The 23,716-nt window shown below is 44.1% G+C and overlaps 1 protein-coding gene across 1 annotated transcript in view; it reads left to right on the forward strand.

The window, feature by feature from the left end:
* CFAP61 (cilia and flagella associated protein 61) overlaps positions 1 to 23,716 on the forward strand; it is a 167,317-nt gene that overhangs the window by 22,686 nt on the left and 120,915 nt on the right. Inside the window, exons 8-10 of the mRNA XM_081150149.1 lie at positions 7,940 to 8,099; positions 18,093 to 18,190; positions 22,353 to 22,427. Coding sequence (XP_081006275.1) covers positions 7,940 to 8,099; positions 18,093 to 18,190; positions 22,353 to 22,427 — 333 coding nt within the window. The remainder of the gene's footprint in view (positions 1 to 7,939; positions 8,100 to 18,092; positions 18,191 to 22,352; positions 22,428 to 23,716) is intronic.

A 23,716-nucleotide genomic window follows, 5' to 3' on the forward strand; every position in this document is an offset into this window, starting at 1 on the left:
GGCATGTGCCCTGACCGGGAATTGAACCCCGATCGCCCGGCCAGGCTGAGGCCATCTCTCATTCTGTCTCACCCTGAAGGCATTCGCAGAGGGACACTCCTCCCTTACAGAATTTTAGCCAGTGGTGGGTTCCCTCTCTGTTTGCCCCCACAGGATTTGATAAAGAATATCCTACTTCTGATAGCTAAACAGAAGTGTACTGAGGTGTTGTTAGCTTTTGTTTGTCTGGGAAAGTCTACTCTTCATTTTAGAAGGATAGCTTTGCTGGGTAAAGTGTTCTTGGTTGGCAGGGTTCCGCGCCCCCCCCCCCAGCACTTTGAATATATCATTCTGTGCCCTCCTGCCCTGTCAAGGTTTCTGCTTAGATAACCTTATGGGGGTTCCCTTGTAATAAGTTACAACTTTTTGTCTCTTGCTACTTTTAAGATTCTCTATCTGTGTTTGATTTTTGACAGTTTTATTAAATGTGCCCTGGAGAGTATCTTTTTAAGTTGACTTTGGTGACTTACGAGTGTTATGAACTTCGATACACAAATCTCTCCCTAGATTTGGAATCTTCTGATCCATTAGGTCTTAGATAAGCTTTTTGTCTCCTCCTCCCTCTTTCTCTTTCTGAAAATCCAATGATTTGCAAATTGATCTTTTTTGCGAATAGATTATGTAGACTTTCTCCTCGCTTTTTCATTCTTTTTTGTTTTCTTATGACTGGGTAATTTCAAAGATCCTGTCTTTGATCTCTTATTTCTTTCTTCTGCTTGATCAAGTCTTGTGTTGATGCTCTCTATTGCATTTTGTTTTGTTTCGTTCATTGTATTCTTCAGCTCCAAAATTTCTGTTCAATTTTTTTTATGATTTCTGTCTTTATTAAACTTATTGATTTGTTTGTGTATTGTTTTCCTTGAATTATCTTTTTGTGCATTCATGTAGCTCATTAAGTTTCTTTAAAACAGCTATTTTGAATTCTTTATCTGGTAAACCAGAGCTCTCTATGCCTTTGAGTTTGGTTACTATGAGGTAATTGTGATCCTTTGGTGGTGTCATATTTCCTTGATTTTTAAATGTTCCTTGGAATTTTGTGTTACTGACTTCACTTTTGAAGTACCAGTCATCTCCTTCAGTATTTACTATCTTCACAGGTGAAATATCTCCATTAGCCCTGCTAGGGATTCTGAGACTTTCTTGTATATCCTTTGAATACATCTGCTCCATGCTTCTTGCTTTCTCTTGTGGCAAAATCAATTCTTAAGCTTGTATGTATTCTCTGAATCTTGCAAAGCAGCAGGCTGAGTGCTGACAGCTTCTCTTTTCCCAAAGATGGCACTACAGCTCAAGTTTGTGGTCTCTTTCTGGCCCACAGATTCAACTGATTTTCTGCATGTGCTCACTAGCCATCTGCCAAAGCCTGCACATGCTGCTGTCGAGAACATGCAAGGGAGCTAGCCATGGGGGTAGGGTGGTATATGGGTAAGGCACACAGAGAGCTGGGAGTGCTCCTGGGCCAGTTGGGGGAATTCATGGGTGAGACATTACTAACAGGTAATGGGTGGACTTCTTGATGGAATTTGCAACACATTTATGATCTGTGTTTCTTTCATTTTCTCCAAGAGTTCTATCTGCTGCTTGCCCAGACCCTTTTCACCCACCCCACTCACCCAGTTTGGGAGCCCATGATTTAGTACCCCGAATAGGGTGAAAGAGAAATGAGTCCGTAGGAAGCATTCCACATAGTTGGGGAAGCTGGTACTCACTCGTATGCTATCCCTTTACCCCACCCCAGGATGAATCACAGGCCAAGGAAGATCTATTTGGGCACTAATCTGCGCCTCCTTGGGGGATAGGTGACATGAGTAAAGTGAAACTGCTCCTTTTACCCACTCCAGTGTGTCCAATTCATATATGTTTTTGCTCCAACCAAGTCCTGGAACTTCTGTAGAAACATGTGCTTTCACAAAGGCTCTCTCCTCTGCGAATGATTATTTAAGTCAGTATTCTCTAGTGGTTCCCAGGCCACAGCAAGAGGTGCTAGAGCCAGTTCATAGGCCACACAGGGTCAGAGCCAGCACTGATGTCTGTCTGCCTATTTCCTGATGCACAGGTGGGCAGTACTCCTCCCGGGTCCCGTGACATATGGCCCTGGATTTCATAGCTCCCTCAAAGGCACTTCTGTTCATGGATAGATACAGAATATTTGCTGTTGAATTTGGGGACAAAATGATGGATATCTTTATGCTGTGATGACGCTGAAGTCACTCTGGAGAAGGCTTTTAATGTTTTCATTGCAAGGTGCTAGTTTCAACCCAAATCACTTGAGTTAGTGCTTGTGGAGAGCAGCTGCAGTGGGAAGACCCTCACATTCTTTCTTTCTCTAGTCATGTTGCACGTTTTTATTGTGCATAAACATGAGAGGAACGTTATAGCCTGAAAACTGCAACCCCAACCTGCAAGGATCCTTTGGTGTCTCTAGAGAGCCGGTCTCCAAGAGGTCGTGCAGCCTCTGTCATCAGAAGCCTTGTGTTCTGTGGAGATGAGACCGCAGACTCAGTCTCAAACGGAGGGGCAGAAGCAGGACCCCCCAACAGGGAGGAAACCGTGTTAGCATATGGGAGCGGGTCTTCAGCCTGTTCCAAGCTGTATCCAGTGAGTTAAGCCTCTTCAGGTTCAAGATCACTGCTGTCACTACCCTGTCTCCCTGTGCCGTTCTCCCAACTCCCTGGTCTTCCTCAGGTTGGTCCTTCAGGCAGTGGTGTGCTGGAATTAGCTCTCTCTAGCTTACAAGAGCCAATTGTTATATCTTCAGTAATTTTACAAGCCGGTTGTTAAACACAGCCATTATTAAAAATTAAATTACATAAACTTACAATGTAATAAGCTATATTAAAAGCAACATGAATAAATGCTCAGCAGCCATCACATCCTAATTATTTTACTATCATCTATGCTCTTCAGGTTGTTTATGTCCGTGGTCTCTGTATAGTGGGACTATTATATGATGGTGGCTACTGGGCGTCCCTTTCGAGCTCCCTGTTCAGTGACATCACATCAGTAGCTCACAATTGGCCACAATGGGAGTATTTACATCACAGAAATTGGCGATTGCTGCAAGTCAGGACTTTCCCCCCAAATGCCAGTTAGGCATTTACTTGCTCACCATGCTTATACGTGACTCCGTTGACCAGAGATAATGGAACAGAGTATATCAAGTCTGTCTCCTACCAGCCCAGCCCGCAGTGGTTATGGGCCATGCGTGTAGAATGTCTACAGGAGTTCTGCCTGTGCCATGTGCGAAGCCCTTAATTAAAGGTGTTGAACTGCGAGGTCATTCTTCGGCTTGGTAGCTGTTTTAGAGAAGTTTTGAGTTACCACTTTGCCGCAAGTTGCTTTTCATAACTCTGCCCTGGCTTACCTTGACATCTGGTGTTTACTCCAAACTGAGATTTCAGGGAAGGGAAGCTGGAGGCCAAGGGCGGCTCCTAGAGACAGATGGCAGAGTGTCTGCTTTGGCATCATCCATGGCTTGGGCAGCAGTAGTGAGTAGGCACCACTGACATGCGTGTAGGCAGAGCCTGCCAATTCAGCCATGCCCTTGGCATCGGGAAGAGGGGATCAAAGCTGGCAGTGGTCACAATGAGGGCAGCCTCGTTGTGGAGCATTGCCACCCAAAAGGGATGGATGACCGTAGGGCCTTTTAGATGGAAGCATGTACCACACAGTGCACGTGCGTCTATAAATGGACGTGCTTGTGAAGACAAGGCCACTTCACATACGATTTTCTAGTAATCTGAGCCTTATGTACCATCATGTAGATCATCACAACAATAGCACAACTTACAGTTTCTCTCTTTAGTATAAGATAACTGAAGACACCTTTGTGCTAGAAAGTATCTCTGTCACCTGGAGGGCAGATAGCAGCCAGCAATCAATGCCTTCTCATTGTACAAGTGAAAACAGTCCATTAAATCAATTTATTCTTTCAGAAAACATACACACACAAAGATGCATTTGAACACTTCCACAAATCCATCATTCAGAACAGTGTTTCTCAAATCAGAATAGTCATTTGAAAGAAACTCAAAGGAAAAAGCAGACACTTCCATAGTACGTCCCTGCTCTGTAGCAGTCCATAATTGTGAACTTTTGTGAATTGTCACAGCCCGGGATGAATGATGGGAATATAACAGGTTGTAGAATTCGAGAATGTTAAATCTTTGTTCCTAATGGCAAAACATGTTTTTCTCATTTTCATTAGAATGTGTGATCCATGCCATTTGAAATCAATTCCAAACACAATGAGCCATTAGTGTAATAGCTCATTACTAACAGCAGTCTTATAAATAATACATTCTTATCATGTGCATGCAGCTCGCTGTGAAGCCAGCAAAAGGTATTTCAGGCCATCGAAGTTTCTTTGCGCCAGCGTGGCTGCAGATTAGAGGGACATCTCCATGTGAACCAAGATGGATGCCAATTTTCCCTGCCGAGCGGGAGGCTGGCCGCCTCTCCCTGCACATATGGTAGATGGATTGGTTAATCAGCGTCTGCTGAGTCTTGGGCCTAAAATTACAGAGAAGCCAGACAACTGCAGCTACTCAGCCTTTGTTCATGAGTGCAAACAAGACAAACAATCGCTTGCTATTTGGGAAAAAAATTAAAATGTTTATTTTGGACTTTTATGAAAGTGTCAATGGCTTTATAAAACAGCTGTGCAAATTCAGCCTTTTACAGCTAGCTAGTATCATTTTGGGGGGTCTGTAAAGAAAAGAACATGCACGGAAAAATTAAATTTTAAATAATCCTCTTATATTTTAACGTTAAAGGGGAAATAAAGGGATTCTCACATGTATTTTTCACACATATGTTTGAAAAACAATGGTTTTAAACCGGAAGGTGCATTTGAGGACAAATAGTTTAATACCTCATTTTTCTGTTTCATTTAAAAGACTGAGCATTGTTGTAGCTAAATTTTCTGCTTTAGTAGGTTAAAAGAGCGATTTTCAACCTTCTTCTTCTCATGGCACACAAAGTAATTACTAAAATTCTGTGGCACACCAAAAAAAATATTTTTTGCTGATCTGACAAAAAAAATACGTATAACTTTGAATGATTTACAAAAATAATAATTACCTACCCTTTTTGCTCCAAAGTGACTTTTGAAAAATTCAGGTCCCTATACTTGTATATAAGGATTTCTGGTACCAAGAATTAACCAATCAGATGCAACCTTATTATGCAGTGTGACCAATAAGATGCAGCTCTATCGTATGACCTATATATTTATGGTTCAAGACAGGGCATTCACACCAGTCAGCTATTGCTGTATTGGCTGTTGTCATTTTTTTTTTTTTTTAATGTTTTTATTGACTTTAGAGAGAGGAAGGGAGAGGGAGAGAGAGAAACATCGATCGGCTGCCCCCTGCACACCTCGTACTGGAGATGGAGCCTGCAACCGGGGTATGTACCCTGACCGGGAATTGAACAGACAACCTTTTGGTGCGCTGGACAACGCCCAACCAAGCCACCCTGGCCAGGGCTGTTGTCATTTTTTAAATATGACAATCTAAGGGAAAAGAGGTCAGTGCCCCTGACTAAATAGTCAGGTATTGCATGTTTTAAGAATTCTCGCTGCACACTAATTGAAAATTGCTGAATTAAAGTATTAACCGTTTTCTCCAAATAGACATTTATGGGATGATGCTATATTCTTGGGACTAGGGAATGCCTATGATTATTGAATTCTACTTTTTAAGTGAAGTGGTTGTCTCAAAAAATAGCCTAAACACTTGAGGGATAAATGCTGGTTTCTAACAAGAACCGGTAGAGTCCAATCACTCAACCAGAATTTTCTTAAAACCCATGTAATAATCAGTAGGAATTATTTATGTGAAATTAATTTTTTCCAGTTTAACTGATATAATGGACATATAACACTGTATAAGTTTAAGTTGTACAACATAATGATTTGATATACGTACGTATACATTGCAAAATAATTACCACAATAAGTTAACTAAAGAACTACACATTTTCTCTTGCTCTCTTTTAAATTTTTAAATGCTTATCTTGCAGAGAAGAATGAAATATAGAATTATTGAAGGGACATAATACAGAATTTCAATCACAGTCATCTCTTAATGTGGAATATGACAGAATTAAAATTTGTTAATTTATATTTTAGTACCAATAATAAGTACAGATTAGCTAGTTACTCTTTAAAAAATAACTTGTTTCTTCTCATCACAGCACTTCTGACACCAAATGTGTAGGGTTTTCTTTCCACTCCAAGTAGTTCTTCAGCTCTCTAGGCACCACTGGGTGTCCTGAAACTCTGTTCTGACACTACCCAGAGTTAGCACAGACTCCACACATTTAGGGCTCATACCCACAAAACTGCTCCCACTTCAGATGCCAGTCGCAAGTCCCAAATTGTCACCTATACTTCTGACTGACTAGCTATAAATCAGGGATCCCCACAACCCCCTCCTCAGGTTCACTAATTTACCAGTACAACTCACAGAACTCATGGAAATGCTTTAGTTACTACTACCAGTTCCTTATAAAAGATACAACTCAGGCACTGGCCAGTGTCGCTCAGTTGGTTGGGCGTTGTCCCATACACCTAAAGGTTGCTGGTTCAGTTCCAGTCAGGACATGCCCAGGTTGCAGGCTTGCTCCCCGGTAGGGGGCATGCTGGAGGCAACCGATCGTCAGTGTTCCTCTCTCTCTCCCTCTCTTTCTAAAAATCAATAAATAAGTAAAATTTTAAAAATTACAACTCAGAAACAGTCAAATGGAAAAGATGTGTAGAGCAAGGTGTAGGGGAAGCTGTGTGGAGCTTTCATGCCCTCTTTGGGCACGTCACCTCCCAGCACCTCAATGATGTGTTCACTAAACTAAAAACTCCTTAATCCAGCCGTTTGGGGTTTTTTATGGTGGTTCCATAAATGATTGAGTATATTATTGGCCATTGGTGATTGAACTTAATCTCCGGCCCCTCTCCCCTCCCTTGAGGTCAAGGGTGGGACTGAAAGTTCCAACCTTCAAATCACAGGTTTGGTTCCTCTGACAACTAGCCCTCATTTTATTAGCATCTTACTAGCATAAACTCAGGTATCCTTGAAAAGGGCTATTATGAAAAACAAAAGATGCTCTTTTCTGGAAATTGCAAGTGTTTTGGGAGCTTGCGCTTGGACCAGGGGTGGAGAGCAAATATAAATTTCTTATTCTATCACATTCTTATTCCTACCTGTGCATCTTCACCGAAGGCCTGCAGTCGTGGGGCCACTGTAAGGGGTTCGGAACAGGTGTCTGTTAAAATGCTGGAAGGCGATAGATGCATTTTCAGATCAGACCCACGAGTTTATTTCACTCAAACATTTCCACAAACCTCTTTCCTCACGTCTCCTCCCCATAAGACCATCTAATCAAATAAATCAAGAAAATCGAAGAGTTCCCACCTGATAAGGAGTGAGTAACCAGGACCTTTCTCTGAATCAGGGGTCAGTCAGAGGGACACTGGAGCAATGGCTGGTCTTACTGAGAACTGTGCATGGTAGAGGGGAGGAGAGTGGACAGAAGGCTGGGCTCCCAGCGAGGTAATACAGTGGATATGGGGCAGGCAGGGGCACTGCCTGGGCAAAGAGGGCGCATGTTAAGTTCCAAACCGTTTTCCCTCAAGAGCCCTCTGGCGGCTTCCCTATGTTACGTATCCATTTCTAGGGTTGTCTACAATGCTCACTTACTGAACATTGTTTTGAGTGTGTTGTGTGTGCCATGCATTGTGCTGGACGCTATAGCTACCAAAAGAAAACACTGCTCCCTCCCTTAAACATCTCAAAGGACCTGCCAAACTACCACCCACCCACGTGCTGTGGACCTGTGGAAGTTTCATGCTGGGGATTCATTTGAGGTCTGATAGAGTAATCAGATATTTTGGATGTTTCAGGTGGAAGGTGTAGCTGTTGGGTTCATGAGCGTGTGCTCGAGAGTGAACATGCAGCTCCTGCACGAGTGCTTTGACTTGGGGCCCTTCCATGGACTCTGCGTTCCACATCCCGATGACATTCTGGAACTACCACAAGAGCTGAGCTTTCAAGGAAGTCAAGGTACAGGGGCTGTCATGGGAACCTGTCAGGAATTAAACCCATGCCTTATACATGGCTGTGTTTTTTACGAAGTGATGAGACTAATTTATATCTCCTGAAATTCTCTTTAAGGTGTAGTTTCTTTTCGTGGTTAATCAAATCCTTGTGCACATATCTATGAGCTCAGATAGTCTAATTTTTAAATTTTAGTTTAGTTAGACATTGTCGCCTCTCAGCTTAAGGTTTTCTAAATTCAGAATGTCTGCCTTCAGAATGTTCATGGTGAAATAATTGGTATTATTTAAGGATTTTACACACACAAACACACATGCAAGTGTAATTATAATGAGTGAATTTTTCAAGTCAGTTCTATAGAAGTTCTATATCCCTTTAAATTTTAATCCCACCAGTTAGTGCTTCTGTGTTTACGTCTTTAACAAATTATTATGTAGTGCTGACCTATTGCAAGTAGTGATATTTAACTTGCTTAACTTATTTCTAACCATGTGAAATAACAAAATTGATTTTAAAACATTGTCTGTGTTGGGATTTCCACCTATTGAAATTAGGTAATGTCCAACTTCGGTATTTTAATTTAATGAGATCTTACTGCATTTCTGGGTATCTTTGCAGTTAAATGTTTCAGTTCTTAAATCAGATAGGTATAGGCAAGATATGTTAATTCACTTCTCCAAACCTGGGTTTCTTCATTCATAGAATAGATATAATAGTAATACCTCCCACGTAGAGGAGTTGCAACGTTCCACTGAGATTACCCAAGCCAAGGGCTTTGCTCTCGCGCTCAATAAATGTTGGTCATCGTTATTAGCAATTGTTGTTTCTTTGCGATTGGCCTTTCACCTACTTGGGTCTTCCCAGGTTCAAGTCAGGGCATTTCAAATTGTTCTGCTGTCTCATGTCTGTACTATTATATATTGAGATTGTTCAGAAATAGCAAGAGGAACACATTGGGTGGTGATCAGATTCTTGTTAATCTGAACAGTAGCCAGTGTCATCCTCTGGAAGGTAAACGAAGTGCGTGGGTGTACAGAGCTCCTCCGAGCGTTCACTCATTACAGAGAACTGGCACAGCCGCAGGCGGAGACGCTCTTTCCTTTCCGTTCTGATGACTGGACTCTTCCCAGAAGAGAGATTTGAGGTCATTACCTTGTAATAGTGAAGGTGGACTTACCCATGCTCCATAGCAGAGAGATGCTGGAGTGTACAGAAGGAACTTTTCAGCGTGAGACAATCTTCAGCCATGAGTTATCATTGACATTTTCAAATGCATACATTCTAATCGAAGGTGGCATTAAATAGGTTTTATGGCTCAATTTTCTCATTTATAGAATGGAGATAAAGAATAGTATCTAACCCAAAGAGGTGTTGGGAAGATTAAATGTTAGAATCTGCATGATGTGCTAACTTAGCTCAGTACCAAGCCCAGAGAATGTCCTGAAAAAAATTTAAGTTGTTTTTTTCCCCCTCCTGTGACTGTTGTTATTAACAACAAATTGAAAAGATATAGTCTTTTCCAGTGTGCTGCTGAGTGGCTTTGAGGCTGCTGGATGTTTCATATGTAGAATGAATTTCCATATAGAATGGAAAATTCTCTAACTTTATGGGGAGAACAAAATTTTAAATTTAGACTTAAAAACACACATAATCTAGTACATCTCTGTTTAGCAGAAGCCCACAGAGATATGGAAGCTGAAAGAAGTCCTCTTTCTCTCTGCGGCCTTTAATATTTTTACTTAAAATTAGTTGATCTCAGATAGGATGGTAAGTAAAAGAAATAGGAAAACTTGTGTTATCTTCTGTGCCTTGTTTATTTTTGAAGATCCAGCTTTATGTTCACTGATACAAAGATGATTATGAAATTTTCACCAGGGAGCGCTATTGTAGGCTTCCAAATAACTCAGGGATGGATTCGCAAATAATCAACAACTCATTATGTCTAAGAAAAGAGTCATCAACACATTTTGCTGCCATCTTCCTATCAACAACAAAGAACGCGGCTCCAGAGAAAATTCTGAATGTGCTATGATCTACTGTTCATCTTTTTTCTGATGAAAGTCTCAAGTTAAAGGAAATATAATTTCTCTAAAATATGAACTAAAACTCTCGTTTCAGATGGGCACACATCACTGTGCCTTGTACCTTGTGTTTTGTTTAGTACTTTTTACTTTTCAAAGGATCTTCATATGTATCATCTCATTTTGTTCCTATAACTTGATGTGGGAGAGCTAGGATAGGTGGTGATGTATCTTTTTTACACCTGCCCAAGCTCAGGCGAGGTTTTAAAGCTCATCAGGGCCTGACCCAGCCCCAGCCCCAGCCCTCTCTTCTTGGCAAGGTGACTTTCTTTACCTAGGATGGTTTTGACTGAAAACTCCGGGGCAGGAGGGGGGGTTACTACACTATATATGTGATCCGTTGTTTTTTTTCTTCACTTTAGCAAGGTATTTGAGTTATCACTTTCATGTGTCCTCATTGACATATCCCAGACTGGCCCGTGCTGGGGGCATTATCCGGGACCTTTCACATGTCAGGCGACCTCCAGGCTCTTGACTCATGCAGGAAAGGTTTCAAGAACTAGTTAGAGTAAGAACAAAAGCAAGTTTTATTCAAGCAGAGAAAGAGAGATGCCAGGGCACGGGCGCCACTGGGAGAGAAGCAAGAGTAGGCGTCCAGGTGGATGCAGGCCAACTCGAGTGAGTTGTGCACGTGCGCAGTCACTGGTTCCTGGGATTTTACGTGATCCTGGTTTCTGAACTTTGTGGCACCAAATTCTGACTCTGCCTTCGGGTTGGGTGGGGGTCTTGTTCCTAATATGGTCCGTTCTTGCGTTTGCCCACCTTGACCACCCCCTCTAACTTGTGGTGTCAATTTCATTGTAATGATGCTACAGTGAGCTTTGGGGTTGGCCTCTGGTCAATTTTTCTCTCCACCTTGGAATGATCTGGCTCTAGCTGGTCCCTCTTGTTGACTTCGGTGACCATGGCAGGGTTTTCCTGCTGTAAACTGTTTCCCTTTGATCAAGTGTGGAGGCGGGACTCTGATGAAAGGGCTCATTGGCTTGTGAGGTCCATTCCTACTTGCTCATTGCACTGGTCGGGAGTTCTCCCTAACTTTCTATCCTGCCCCAAGGCTGTTGTGTGTGTGTGTGTGTGTGTGTGTGTGTGTGTGTGTGTAAGCTCTGAACAAATTCCATCTGCTGGAATCTTCACCTGTGTCTGCGGGATTGGCCAGAACTGTGGATGGCCACTCTCCCCTGTGCCAGAGGCAGGCCATAAGTGCCAGGAATTGGCACTATAGGAGCAGTCTCTGTTTCCCTGTCCCACATCATTGCCCCCTTACTGCTATTCTCTCTACCAGCTCCCAAATAAACAGTTGAACCTGAATCCTTGACTCCACATCTGCTTCTCAGGGAACCCACACCAGACACTGCAGTTCTAGTTTTCCCCACCAGCTGTACAAACATTTATACACAAGTGCTAGTAGTCAGAGTGTAAGTACCCGGCTCCCTCACCCTTCAGGTGGGACAACCAGGAGACATGCGTGTTACACTGTTTCCCAGAGTTCCTCCAGAGAGTTAAGTTCCAGCGGTCCACAAGGACCATCTCTGTAACGACATGCACTTTATTAGCTGCTCCCTTCCCATTCTCTCTTCCTCACACCCTCCTGGTGCTTCCTGGAATCGCATCTCAACTAAACTGCCTCTTCTCAAACCCTGGACTCGGCATCTGGTCTCTTCCCACCAGCTGTGAAACGTGCAGTTTCACAGTCTCAACCCTTCCAAGCAGAGTAATGTCCCAGCTCAACATTCCTAAGCTGATACTGCGGCCTACCTTCTTTAGCTATTGACACACATCCTAATCGCCGGCTATCCACCGTACCAGCCATATCACACATGGATGGTTAACATGGGCTCTACAGAGTTTAACTATGCACATTCAACTTGCATTATACCTGACTAATTTGTATATGTTTTCATTTTTTGCCATCCATTTTGCACATATAACGTACCACACACACTTGGGAATTTTGGTTTATAATTACTAAGTCTTGGGACTAAACTGGGACCAATGGGAACAGTGTCTAAGGATGCAAATTTTGTCCCAGGGAAAGGAAAATCTGATAAAAGTTGATCTTTTTATTTAGTGGAGTACCTAGTTTAGAAGTAGCAAGTTCTCCGAATATTGGAAGAGTTCATAAAGAAACATAGACTCTAAGAGTCTCTGAAGAGTTAGTGAATACATAGTGGGATATTTCACTCGCTGGCAGTTTATGAATATATTCCTTCAGTGACAATACAATGGCTCAAAACAATATTTTTTCTCCAGTCGGCCCCAGCACTGGCCCTGCCCAGCCTTTGCAAATCAAGCTGTGTCTTGTTCGCTGCATCGCACAATAAAGACTTTGGAATCAGAATTGAGCTAGCAATTTTCTTGATGATGCATAAGGCAAAATAGGGCACTGCCTGTGTTTCCACAGCTGTATTGGCATCACCACGTTTTCTAGTTAAAATTAAAAAAATAGAAACAAGCAAAAAACAAAACTTTAGTTGTCGTGTAGGCTGGTGTGGCCTGGGGAGCAGGAATATGTTTTAAATGAGGCCTGCAAGGTTCCGATCTGTGAATCCCATTATACACCTGGGGCCTACCATACAGAGTCGCTGTGGAACTTAAGTGCCGTGGGCAGGGAGAAATATAATTTTATATAACAGAACTGTAGGCTTTCAAAAGAATAACCAATGTAGCCCCTTATAACCAACTCAGGCAGAAAAAGTACTGCCTACTGTACATTTAAGAGGCCCTTCAAAATATAATTTTCATAACATCTTCGAATAAAACATAGGAATGTGGCCTTTTAAATTTAAAAAGATCACTCATTGTCATGAAATGTTTTTTTACATCAGAGAAAGACAGATACCATATGATCTCACTTATATTTGGAATCTAATGAACAAAATAAAGTGACGAACAAAATAGAACTGGAGTCGCGGATACATGGAACCGTCTGACGTACGAGAGGGGAGGTGGGTGGACAGGGTGCAAGAAGGTGAAGAGAGTAGCCGAAGAGCAAATATGCACAGCCCACGGACACAGGCTGCAACGTGGTGAGGGCTGGGGGGGGGGGGGGGCGGGCAAAGGGGGGGAACATGGGGGCATCTGTAATAATGTCAACAGTAAAAAACCTAAAAAATAAAAAGCGGCCCCAAATGATTTGTGAGGCACCCCCTTAGACTCTGTTGTGCAGAGAGCAAGATGACCAGAAAGCGCATTCCCACTCCCCTGAAGCACTGGGAGTGACGCGGGCCCTGCTCGCTACCATTTCACAATGGTAGAAATACAAATGCATTTTCATATAGGGCCTTGAGGTCTTTGAATGAAAAGCGGCTTTATTTATATTCGTTATGATCATTATGTGCTGGGATGATTTTCTCAGTGGGCAGTGTCTCTTTTGCCCACATTTATGAAGCAGGGAGAAGGCATTTAATGAATTTCAAGAGTGTATTTAACTGTAAAGCACATCTCTCTTAGTGTATTCACATGTAAATAGCCCTTTTATTAGTTCCCTTTGGTGACCTCTCTTCTTTTGGTTGGAGACCACAGTTTGTTGTTGTTTTCCATTTCCAAATGAAAGATTATGCAAAAAAAAAAAAAAAAATCCATGTTTAAAATAATGTTGATACGGCACTTGTGTTGCTGGATAATTATAGTAATTTGGCTATTACACTATATGGTGTCAGGAGTTAGTTACTAGAAAACATGGTGATAGAGGTGGTTCAGGGGATTTTCATCCCAACTGGCTGTTTGATCCTGCTGACTTTTCTCTTGAAAATCAATTGCTTGCAAGTGAATACCCTGAATGTCCCTGATTAAATTGGCTGTCTGTGAGCCGCACCCGTTGCATTGGGGTCACTGTGAGTTCTGTGTCTGTTTACACAGGGTTTGTGAGACTCTTAGAATATCATGGGCCTGCCTAATTTAATCTGAGCAGAGCAGCTAAGGAAGCAATCACTAAAATCATCGTCTTTGCACATGGCAGCAAACAAAGGAAAATGTATTAATTCTAAGCTCAACATGAAGATAGTTATTTTGCTGCTGGATTGCAGCCCTTTTCTACACTGTGGATTCCTCTGGCTTTTCGTGTTTTCGCTCTCAGGAGAGTATAGGTGAGCTCCAGTGGAAGACCTGGGGCAGTCGCCTTGGAAACTGGCTCTGACTTCAGGTTCATCTTTGATGACATCCCATTTCCATTCAAGGTTTTAATATATATTCAGATTTTCTATTTCTTTCTCAGTGTTTATGTATGTATGTGTAAATATATATACACGCACATACCTATGTAAATACACACATGCTCCGTGACGCGCGCTCACCTGTTTTCTCTCCAAAGCCACGTGGTTTTAGGCAGCCACATGGCCCTTGGCCTTGCCTACCCCACACACAGTGGACTGCAGCTGGGAACACAAGCTAAGCTAGTCAGAGGCTGGACTGGACTGGACTTTGGAGCAGAAATTCTGGGCAGTGGTATTAAATCTGGCCCTGCTGAAGACAAGATTGGACTTCTTCCATGGCGAGATGGACAGAGATGGGACCCTGCAAGGGAACCCTTTTAATTTTACATCATCGATTAAGCTTTCCATGAAACCCCATCCTCCTGTGGGGGCCCCAGGAAATTCTTTTCCTCATGGCACCCCAAGAGCTCCGCTTCTACCGACAACCTTACTACCCTCACTGGACTGGACCCTGGGCAGAATTCCTGGAGTCTGCCTGGTAGGAAAGCTTGCTTTTGTTGGCTTGGTCAGAGGATCTGGGATCTCCCCTGCAGTCTCCAGAACAAGCAGGGAGTCCCACATTCATCACCAAAACAGCCATCCCACATTCATCACCAAAACTGTTGGGAGAAGAAACTTTTCCTCTGCCAACTTAGGTGTAAGTGGTCGGGGACTTGTGAATTAACTGACAATAGAATAAACATTCAGTGTGATCGTTGGAGGTGTGTGTGTGCGTGGTGCGTGTGTGCACTCCTGCAGGCCTCTGATCAGCTGTGAGCCTCTTAAAGTAAGAAGGGCTGCACCTTACTGTTTTTTCTGGTCCCAGCCGAGTGGCCTACAGCTCATTCTTCTGCATTGAACCTTATTGAAAGGATGATTTAACTTACACCGCTAATCTTTTCTCTTTCCTTTTCTTAAAACTGAGTGACTTAAATTCATTTGTGTATTTTCTGAAATCATCCGTAGTATTAAAATACTAACCAAACATGACTGTTTCATAGTATTTTCAAAATAGAAATTTACTTTCATCATTAGACATTCTTTTTGAATCTTAATTACATTAGTGATGTATGAAACTGCCCTTTAAAAAATTAGGAGAACGCAGTTAAAGTTGAGTTTCCTTTGATCGGTGTCCAAGCCGGGTTCTCACTCTCCTCCCTAGAAATAGGCGTTGTTACAACTTCAGTATGCATCCATCCGGACCTCTTTCTGATACTTTCACATGAAGTCCCTGTATTCATAGAAAAGACATCACTTTGAGGCACCTCACATTTCAGGATCTCAGGGCACACTGTGAAAATTAACTAATTAAACCTCATGAAACCCCAGAGACACTGGAAAGAGAGGTATAGCGTCACCTCACCCAGCTCTGAAATGCAGCCACCTCTGGGGACGAGCGGGGCAGCTGAGGAACAATACCCTGCAGCCCCCCGTGACGGGCTAGCCAAGACAGTCAGTCGTTGTAGTTGGTAGTTGTCTCATGAACATTAGCCTGCCGAGCAGAGAAGTCACCAGGATTATTGTTAGTTCATTGCAAATCTAACGATTCTTTAAGATTTCTGACTTCTTAGTATTTTGTCCTAATTGTAAAAGAAATACATGCACATGAAAATCTAGTTTCCTTCTAGTTGTGTTTTTTGTAGTTCTTCCAATTTAAAGCTTAAAATAGGAAAAGGCTTTTTTAAGAAAATAAAATGGGCCACTTAAAAATAGAGAGTTATCGATATGCATATTTATTAATTCAAAAAGTTTGTGCCCTGGCCAGTGTGGCTCAGTGGTTAGAGCGTCGGCCCACAAACAGAAGGGTGGTGGGTTTGGTTCCCAGTCAAGGGCACATACCTGGGTTGCAGGTTCGATCCCAAGTCCAGGTCTGGGCTCATGCAGGAGGCAGCCAATGATCTGCCTCTCTCACGTGGATGCTTCTCTCTTTCTCCCTCTTCTCCACCTTCCCTTCCACTCTCTCTTTAAAAAAAAAAAAGAAAGAAAGAAAAGAAAAAAATCAATGGAAAAGAATATCCTCAGGTAAGGATTAACAACAAAAAGTTTGTTGCTGAGCAAAAGGAATTAATGAAAGCAGTCAGCTATCTCGATAGAAGAGCAGCTGCCTCGAAGAGGTACATTAGCTGGACAGGGCGTTAAGGGGGGAAGTTTCTGGGCACTGGAAATGCTTTAGATTCCACTTGGGCGGTGGTTCTGTGGAGGTAGATACATGTAGAAATTCGCACACTTTACCCTATGCCTGTTATGCTCCTCTCGTGGTCATGAGAATGCTGGAAACCCCATGTAGACTGTCTGGAAAGTTTTGCGGGAAGCAGGCCGTCTTCAGGGACTGGGGGCATTATACATTTTATTCACACACACACACCCCCAAAGTGTCTATTTCAGAAGAGGGCTTCTAAGCCCCTCATTCCTCTCTCATTTTTTCTCCGAAGGAGCTGCTGTTCCGCTAGGATGCATCCCTCGATCTCACTGTACCTGCAGCACAGTAGCTCCTCGGATGTGCCCTTCACACCTCCCTGGGCATTGAATTTTTGTTAGACTCTCACTCTGGTTCGTTCACCTGCATCTTTGCCAGAAGCAGGTATGGGGCATGAGTCATCCGGGGACGCGGGGTTGAGCGGTACCTGCAGGGACAGCTGCCCTGGCTGGCGCTAGAAGAAAACAGTGGGAGAGGAGGAAGCAGAGGGGACCTGGGCTGCCTCTGGCCCCACAGCGTCTGATGTTCAGAAACAAGGAGACAGAGCAGCAGGCCGATGCTGGCAGCAGCATCTCTGGGGCCTCCAGCAGGGCCAGGGTCCCTTCTGCATCTGTGGCAGCCCTCCAAGGGGGGACAGCCCCTGGGCTGGGTCCTAGGGCTGCTCTGAGCCAAGGCCCAAAGGCTGAGAGCAGATGTCATGGCTCAGAATCCCCAGCAGAGAAGGCACAGGGTGAGCCAGGAAGGAGGCATGGGAGTGGGGGGCAGGAGGGGAGAGAGGAGGGGGAGAGAGAGAGAGAGAGAGAGAGAGAGAGAGTTGGGGAGGGAGAAAGGAAGAAAGACACAGAAAGAAAGGGAAAAACAGCAGAAGGGAGAGAAAGGTGGGGGGGCTTTTTAGAGAAAATGGGGGAAATGTTTTCTACTATAATTTTTAGTGATTCAATGTATGAACACTCCCCTGATGATTAACTTTCCAGAGCATATTAAACCAATAGCACTCAGTTCCAGTTATTCTTGCTCAGAAAGTAGAATCGTGAAAAGAGGGGCCACTGCCAGGCCATGTGCTCGCGGTATTTTCAAGGGCCACGTAGCCCTGGTGCTCATCTTGGCGTTCAGACACAGCTGACTGTGGTCTTGTCCACATTCTACCTTAAAGTCATTTCAAAGCTGGCCACCCAGGAAGCTGATTATCAGTTGTTTGTGAACTTCCAAGGGGGCTTCCATGGAAGGATCCCGTAGCTCAGTAACTGGCAGAGTTCGAGGGCCTCCTGGTGCCAGGCCCGGCCCAGGCCCATGGCTGGCATCACTGGGTCTCCGTTCATGGAGCCCCCATCATGGGATGAGGGCACAGAGAGGTGAGAATTGGGCTGGGCTGCGAAGACCCCGTCCTTCCCATCTCTGCAGTGTTGATTCTTCAGATATGCTGCAGTTTAGAAACATGCTACTGTGCTGTTTCTCCAACTTCCTGTGGCTCTGCAGATATGTGTCATCTTTTTTCTGTCCTTATGCCACACTCTCTCTCTCTCTTTCAAAGATGATGAGCCCAGGAGGAGCAGCCAGGATTCCCAGAAAACAGTCGAGGAGCCCCAGGAGCCTGTCACTGCAGAGGGCGGGAAAAGGGAAAGTGTCCAGGTAAGGGCTATCGCTCAGCCATGCCTGGGGCATGGGGGGCTGCTTGTGTGGGCTCTGGGCATCCTGGTGCTCAGGTTATTGCCAAGAAATTCTAAGATCTGATGGGGAAAAGGCCCCACTCAGCACCAAGAGCACTAAGGTTGGGGAGACAGTGAGCCCAGGACACAGGCTGTTTGTGACAGACATAGCAGGGCCTCGCTGCTTTCTTCAGGAACGCAGCTCAGAATGGAGTTTCTTCCCCCCCCACCTTCCCTGCCACCCGTTGTCCCATTTCAGGGGGCTGGGGTGGGTACAGCTGCTCATTTAAAGCCAGTTGAACAATCCAGACTTTCTGAAGAGACTTGCACACTTCCACATACGCAAAGGAGGCAGCGCTTTCCTTCCTGCGAACTCCAGAGACGCCCGGCCCAGCTCCGGAGAGGGGAGCTGCTGGCTCGCTGCCCGGGCCTGGCCTCAGCAGGAGCCCTGCCCGCCTCTGCTGCCAGGCGCCGCGGGGAAAGCTCTGCTTGCGCCGCTCCTGCCGCCCTGCCCTGAAGAAGGGGCGACCTGAAATAGGAGGCCATCAGCCCGGTCGCCCCTTGGCTGGCGTGGCCAGCCTGTTCCTCCCTCAGCGCTGCGTGGCCAGCTTCTCGAGGCCTGTCTTAGTCCTGCACCCTGGGAGGCCCAGGACTCACTCCTGAGGCCAGGACAGCGGGCAGGTGGAGGGCCCGGCTGTTTGATTTCTCCCCGACCTTGGACAAAACAACACCCCCTTGCCCAGCACCTCGTGCAAAGAAAATCTTGGGAGAAGAGGGAGGAGGGAGGGCATTTCTCTCAGCACCAGGCCACCTGGTTCATCCCCCCAATTTCCATCTGTGTCCGTGGAAAATGCACTCTTACCCACAGACCAGAGAAGGACCCAGTCTGTAGCTGGCTGGGCGCTGCATTCAAGCGTTGGGTTAGTCTCTGCACAGAGGCTGGGCCCTCCTCGGTGCTGAGGATGCCCACGAGGCCGAAACGCGGCCTTGGCCTTCAAGGCGTAGCGTGGGCTGCGGGGGAGGAGAGCACCCTAATTCAGCAGGTGGGAAAGGGGGTGGGGGACATCCCAGGAGAGGGGACTGAGGGACACCTGAACCTTTTAAAGAAAGTCGTATGACGTGGATTAGATTGAGGGAAATGAGGCTGATGAATGGAACTTCTAAAAAAACCAAAACCACAACACTTTGTGCAAGGGACTTTTATCCTGGCAAAGATGGAATCACAGAAACTGGATTTACTGTCCTGCCTGAAACAACTAAAACGTGGACAAAATATATGAAATAACAGTTTTTGGATTTTTTAAAATAATTTATTTTTTATTGATTTCAGAGTGAGAAAGGGAGGGGGAGAGGGAGAGAGAGAGAGAGAAACATCAGTGATGAGTCATTGATTGGCTGCCTCCTGCTCGCCCCCAGTTGGGGATCAAGCCGGCAACCAGGCATGTGCCCTGACCGGGAATCGAACCGTGATCTCCTGGATCCTAGGTCAATGCTCTACCGCTGAGCCGTAATGGCCTGGTGAAATAACAGTTTTTAAGACAGTGCTCATTAGGCAACAATGGAGAGTGTTCCCTGAGCACTGGGACACACCAGGCAAGTCCACTGATTGCCCTGACCCACTGCCAGGGCACAGGGCAGGAAAGACCAGTGGCAGCCCAGTGGTTTCCCTGAATTGAGGAGACAGATCTCTAAGTCCACGGAGACTAAAGCCGCTGAGGTTTGTAGGACAGAGCACCCCGAGAGCAGAGAGCTTCACAGTGAGAGATGTTCTGCACCAGCAGAGGGTCACTCTTGAGTATTCAGATGAGTACTGATCAGCTCGTGCACACGAGGAAACTACTGAAGGTCAGGGTGAGCAAAGACCCTCCCAAAAGGATTAGAGTTCACAGTATCCGGTGCTCATAGAGGCTGAGAGGAGGCCTGATCCCTTCAGCCAGACTGGAGAGCCTTAGGACTCGCAAGGCGTTGGGAGGGTGCACAGAAGAGTCTTGCATCAGGGATAGGGAAGACTTAGCTCTGGGGTGAGCAGGGCTTCAGTCCTAACACATTTTCAGAGCAACTACCAAGAGGATCAAACTGTTTCCAAGCACCTTAGCTGAGTCCCAGAACAAAGTTCAGGAGTACTTGTAGTAGTACAAAATCATCGCCCAGCTAGGTTAAATTACAATGTTTGGAAGCCAATAAAAAATTACCAGGCACTCAAAAACTGGAATATATATTGCGTAAGGTGGAGATAATTCAACTGAAGCCAGCCTAAATCTGAAGCAGATGCTAGAATTAGTGGACAAAACATTAACACAGTTGTTATAACTATATACGTTCTAAAGATCAAGGAGAGACATAAAAGATATAAAAATACCCCAAATAAAACTCCTAGAAATAAAACTACAATTCATGAGATGAAAAAGACACTGGAAGATTAACCACAGATTAGATATTGTAATAAAAAAAGATTAGTGAACTTGAAACAAATGAGAATTTAAAAAAATGATCATTGTGTCAGTGAGCTGTGGGATAACTTCAGGTACCTAATATGCATGTAATTGGAGTCCATAAAAAAGATGAGAGAGAGGTTGGAACAAAAAAAATATTTGAAGAAGTAATAACTAAACAAATTCTAAATGTTGTGAAAGCAATAAACCCACAGACACAAGCTCAACAAATAGCAAGCATAAGAAACATGAAGAAAATATACCGTACAATCGTAATCAAATAGTGATAAAGAGAACTTCAATTTGATAGTGGTTATTTTTGAAAAATCTATAGCTAACATCATACTTAATGGTAAAAGACTGGATGCTTTCCACCGAGTCAGAAACCAGGCAAGTATATTCTCTCTCAACACTTCTATTCAGAATTATACTGGAGGCTCAAGCCAGTGCGAAAGGACAAGAAAAGAAATAAAAGGCATCTAGATTGGAAAGGAAGAATTAAAACTTTTATTTGAAGATAACTGTCTAGAATCTACAAAACAGCTGCTAGAACTAATACATTCTTTGGCAAGTTGTTAAATATATACAAAGTTAATATGCAAAGTTTAATTCTCTATGTAATAGCAATGAACAATTAGACATTGAAATAAATATTATTTATAATAGTACAGATATACAAAATACTTAGAGATGAATCTGACAGAAGATGTTTAAGACCTGTGTATACTGAAAACTATAAAATATTTCTGAGAGAATGTAATAAGACTTAAATAATTGAAGAGCTATCCTGATAACCCATGTTCATGGTTGGAGACTCAGTATTGCCAAGATGTCAATTCTTCCCAAACTGATTAATGCAATTGCAGTCAAAATTTCAGGAGGAATTTTTATATAAATTGAAAAATTGATTCAAAAATTCAGTTAGGAATGCAAAGGATCTGGAGTAGCCAAAACAACTTTGGGAAAAGAACAAAGTTGTAGGACTAATGCTTCTGATTTCTGTTGTAATTAAGGCAGTGTAGTAATGGTCTTGAGGTCAACTCATAGGTTAATGGAGTAGAACAGAAGATCCATGTATAGACTCAGCATATAACCTATAATGACAAATGGCAGATCATTGCTTGCCTGGGTTGCAGAAGGGCACAGGGTTGGGGAGGGGGCCACGTAGAAACACAGAAGCTTTTAGGAGTGATGTGTATGCTCGTTACTTTTATTGTGATATTTTTATGGGTGCATGCATAGGTCAAAACTTTTCAAAAGGTGCACTTTAAATATATGCAGTTTACTATGTCAGTTATACCTCAATAAAGCAGTTTTAAAAACCTAGTGCGGCTTTTAATTTGCACAGAAGAATAAAAGTATTTTACTTTAATTATTATTACTAGCATCTACAGAGAATTAGGAAGTACAGGCATTGTGCTAAGTGCTTACCTGCCTATCTGTCTGTCTACCTACCTACCTGTCAGTCTGTCTGTCTATCTATCTATCTTGCCTATTTATCCTTACTTTATTCTCATAGCAACCTTATGAGATAGATTCTGCTGCTAGCCCCTTTTTACAGGTGAGGAAACTGAGGCCTGGAAACATTCTCACTGCCACACAGCCAGCAAGCAGTGGAGCCAGGATCTGAACCCAGGGAGTTTGCTCCAGAGCTCAGGCTCTGAGCCACTGGGCCATTGATTAATTCCCATGTTTTGCCATTGTTATTTGCAGGGAAAAATTGCAGAAGAAGCCGCAGTTGAGGAACTTCCACTGATAATGGAAAGTGGAAATGCTGGTGAGATGGAGGTAGGGCCCGTGGAGGGCTTTGTGTGCTGCCTGGGTGGCCCCCACGTGGTCCACTCCTTGCCACCCGAGCCTGTGACCTTTTCTCCTCCAGGCTCCCTGCCTCTCTCTACAAGTTTATATCTGCCACCTCCCTTAGGACCTATTCCACAAAACCTCCCTCGATTAACTTGTACTCTACTGTGATTGTAGGAGGATTCTCTGTTCTCTATCTCCTGCACAGCTCAAACCAAGAAGCTACACTTTCCACATCAATTATTTGCAACAATTTCAGTAAATAGAGATTTCCTCTTTTTTTCCATTGTCCACAGAGAAAACATTTGGTTAGGGGCAAAGCATTTGTAAGAATTTTCTGCAACTCTCTGTATCATGTGAACATACACATGCTCATGTACACACTTACATGTGTATGTCATTCACCTGCACCCCAGGTTCCAATAACTGCTCCTGTGACAGATTCAGGCCAAGGGTGGTGGCACCCTCTGCCAGTCGCTCTCCCTGGGGCACTGCCTCATCTCTGTCGGTTTTCCTCCACCCTGCCCACAGCTTCACACATGGTCAGCCTGCTTTGGCCACTCCTTTGGCGTGTATGGTCTGTTTCCTGCTAGAGACCTGCGAATTCAGGTAGAGATTGGCAGGGCTCTGTGGACCCTGCTCAGGAGTGTGACATTTCCCTAAGGAGCAGAGGAAGGCTAGGAAGGTCTGGAGTGGGAGACTGACACGATCAGACTTTCTCATTCCCCAGTTACGAACTTTCTGTGGATTCCCAAGCGCCTCTTCTTGGTAGGTCAGCTGGTGAGTCAGCCCGAAAGTCTACAGGGCCCTTGAGGGGGAATCAGGGGACAGGAAGTTGGGTCATCTCCATGGAGGTTCCTGGAGAAGTTCACTGAACATTAATCTGGGATATTCAGATTCTGAGAGCCGGCCGGATTATTGCTCCTCCCTCCTCTTCAGACTCTGACCAGTTAAGTCTTCACAGAAGTCAGCTAGAGATAAAAGTACCTCTTTATTACGACCAAGCCTGATCTGGGCAACAAAGCTTGGGCGTGTAACACAAATGGATTTACAACTCCCACAAGAAAGGGCGTAAACCATGAACAAAGACAACAAAAAGGCCTGTAAAACAAGAAGGCAAGTGGGTCAGCAGGCAGGTGAGCAAGGCTAGATCAGAGGAGGGGAGAGAAGGAATGAAGCCATAGACCATCTCAAATGCTTGGTGGTTTGGAAAATATTGGCAAACACGTGGCAAATCTGACAAAGCTTGTGGGAAAAATTAGGAAGCCAAGAGAATC

This window comes from Miniopterus schreibersii (genome assembly GCF_964146895.1).
Source record: "Miniopterus schreibersii genome assembly, chromosome: 10".
Classification (NCBI taxonomy): Eukaryota; Metazoa; Chordata; class Mammalia; order Chiroptera; family Miniopteridae; genus Miniopterus; species Miniopterus schreibersii.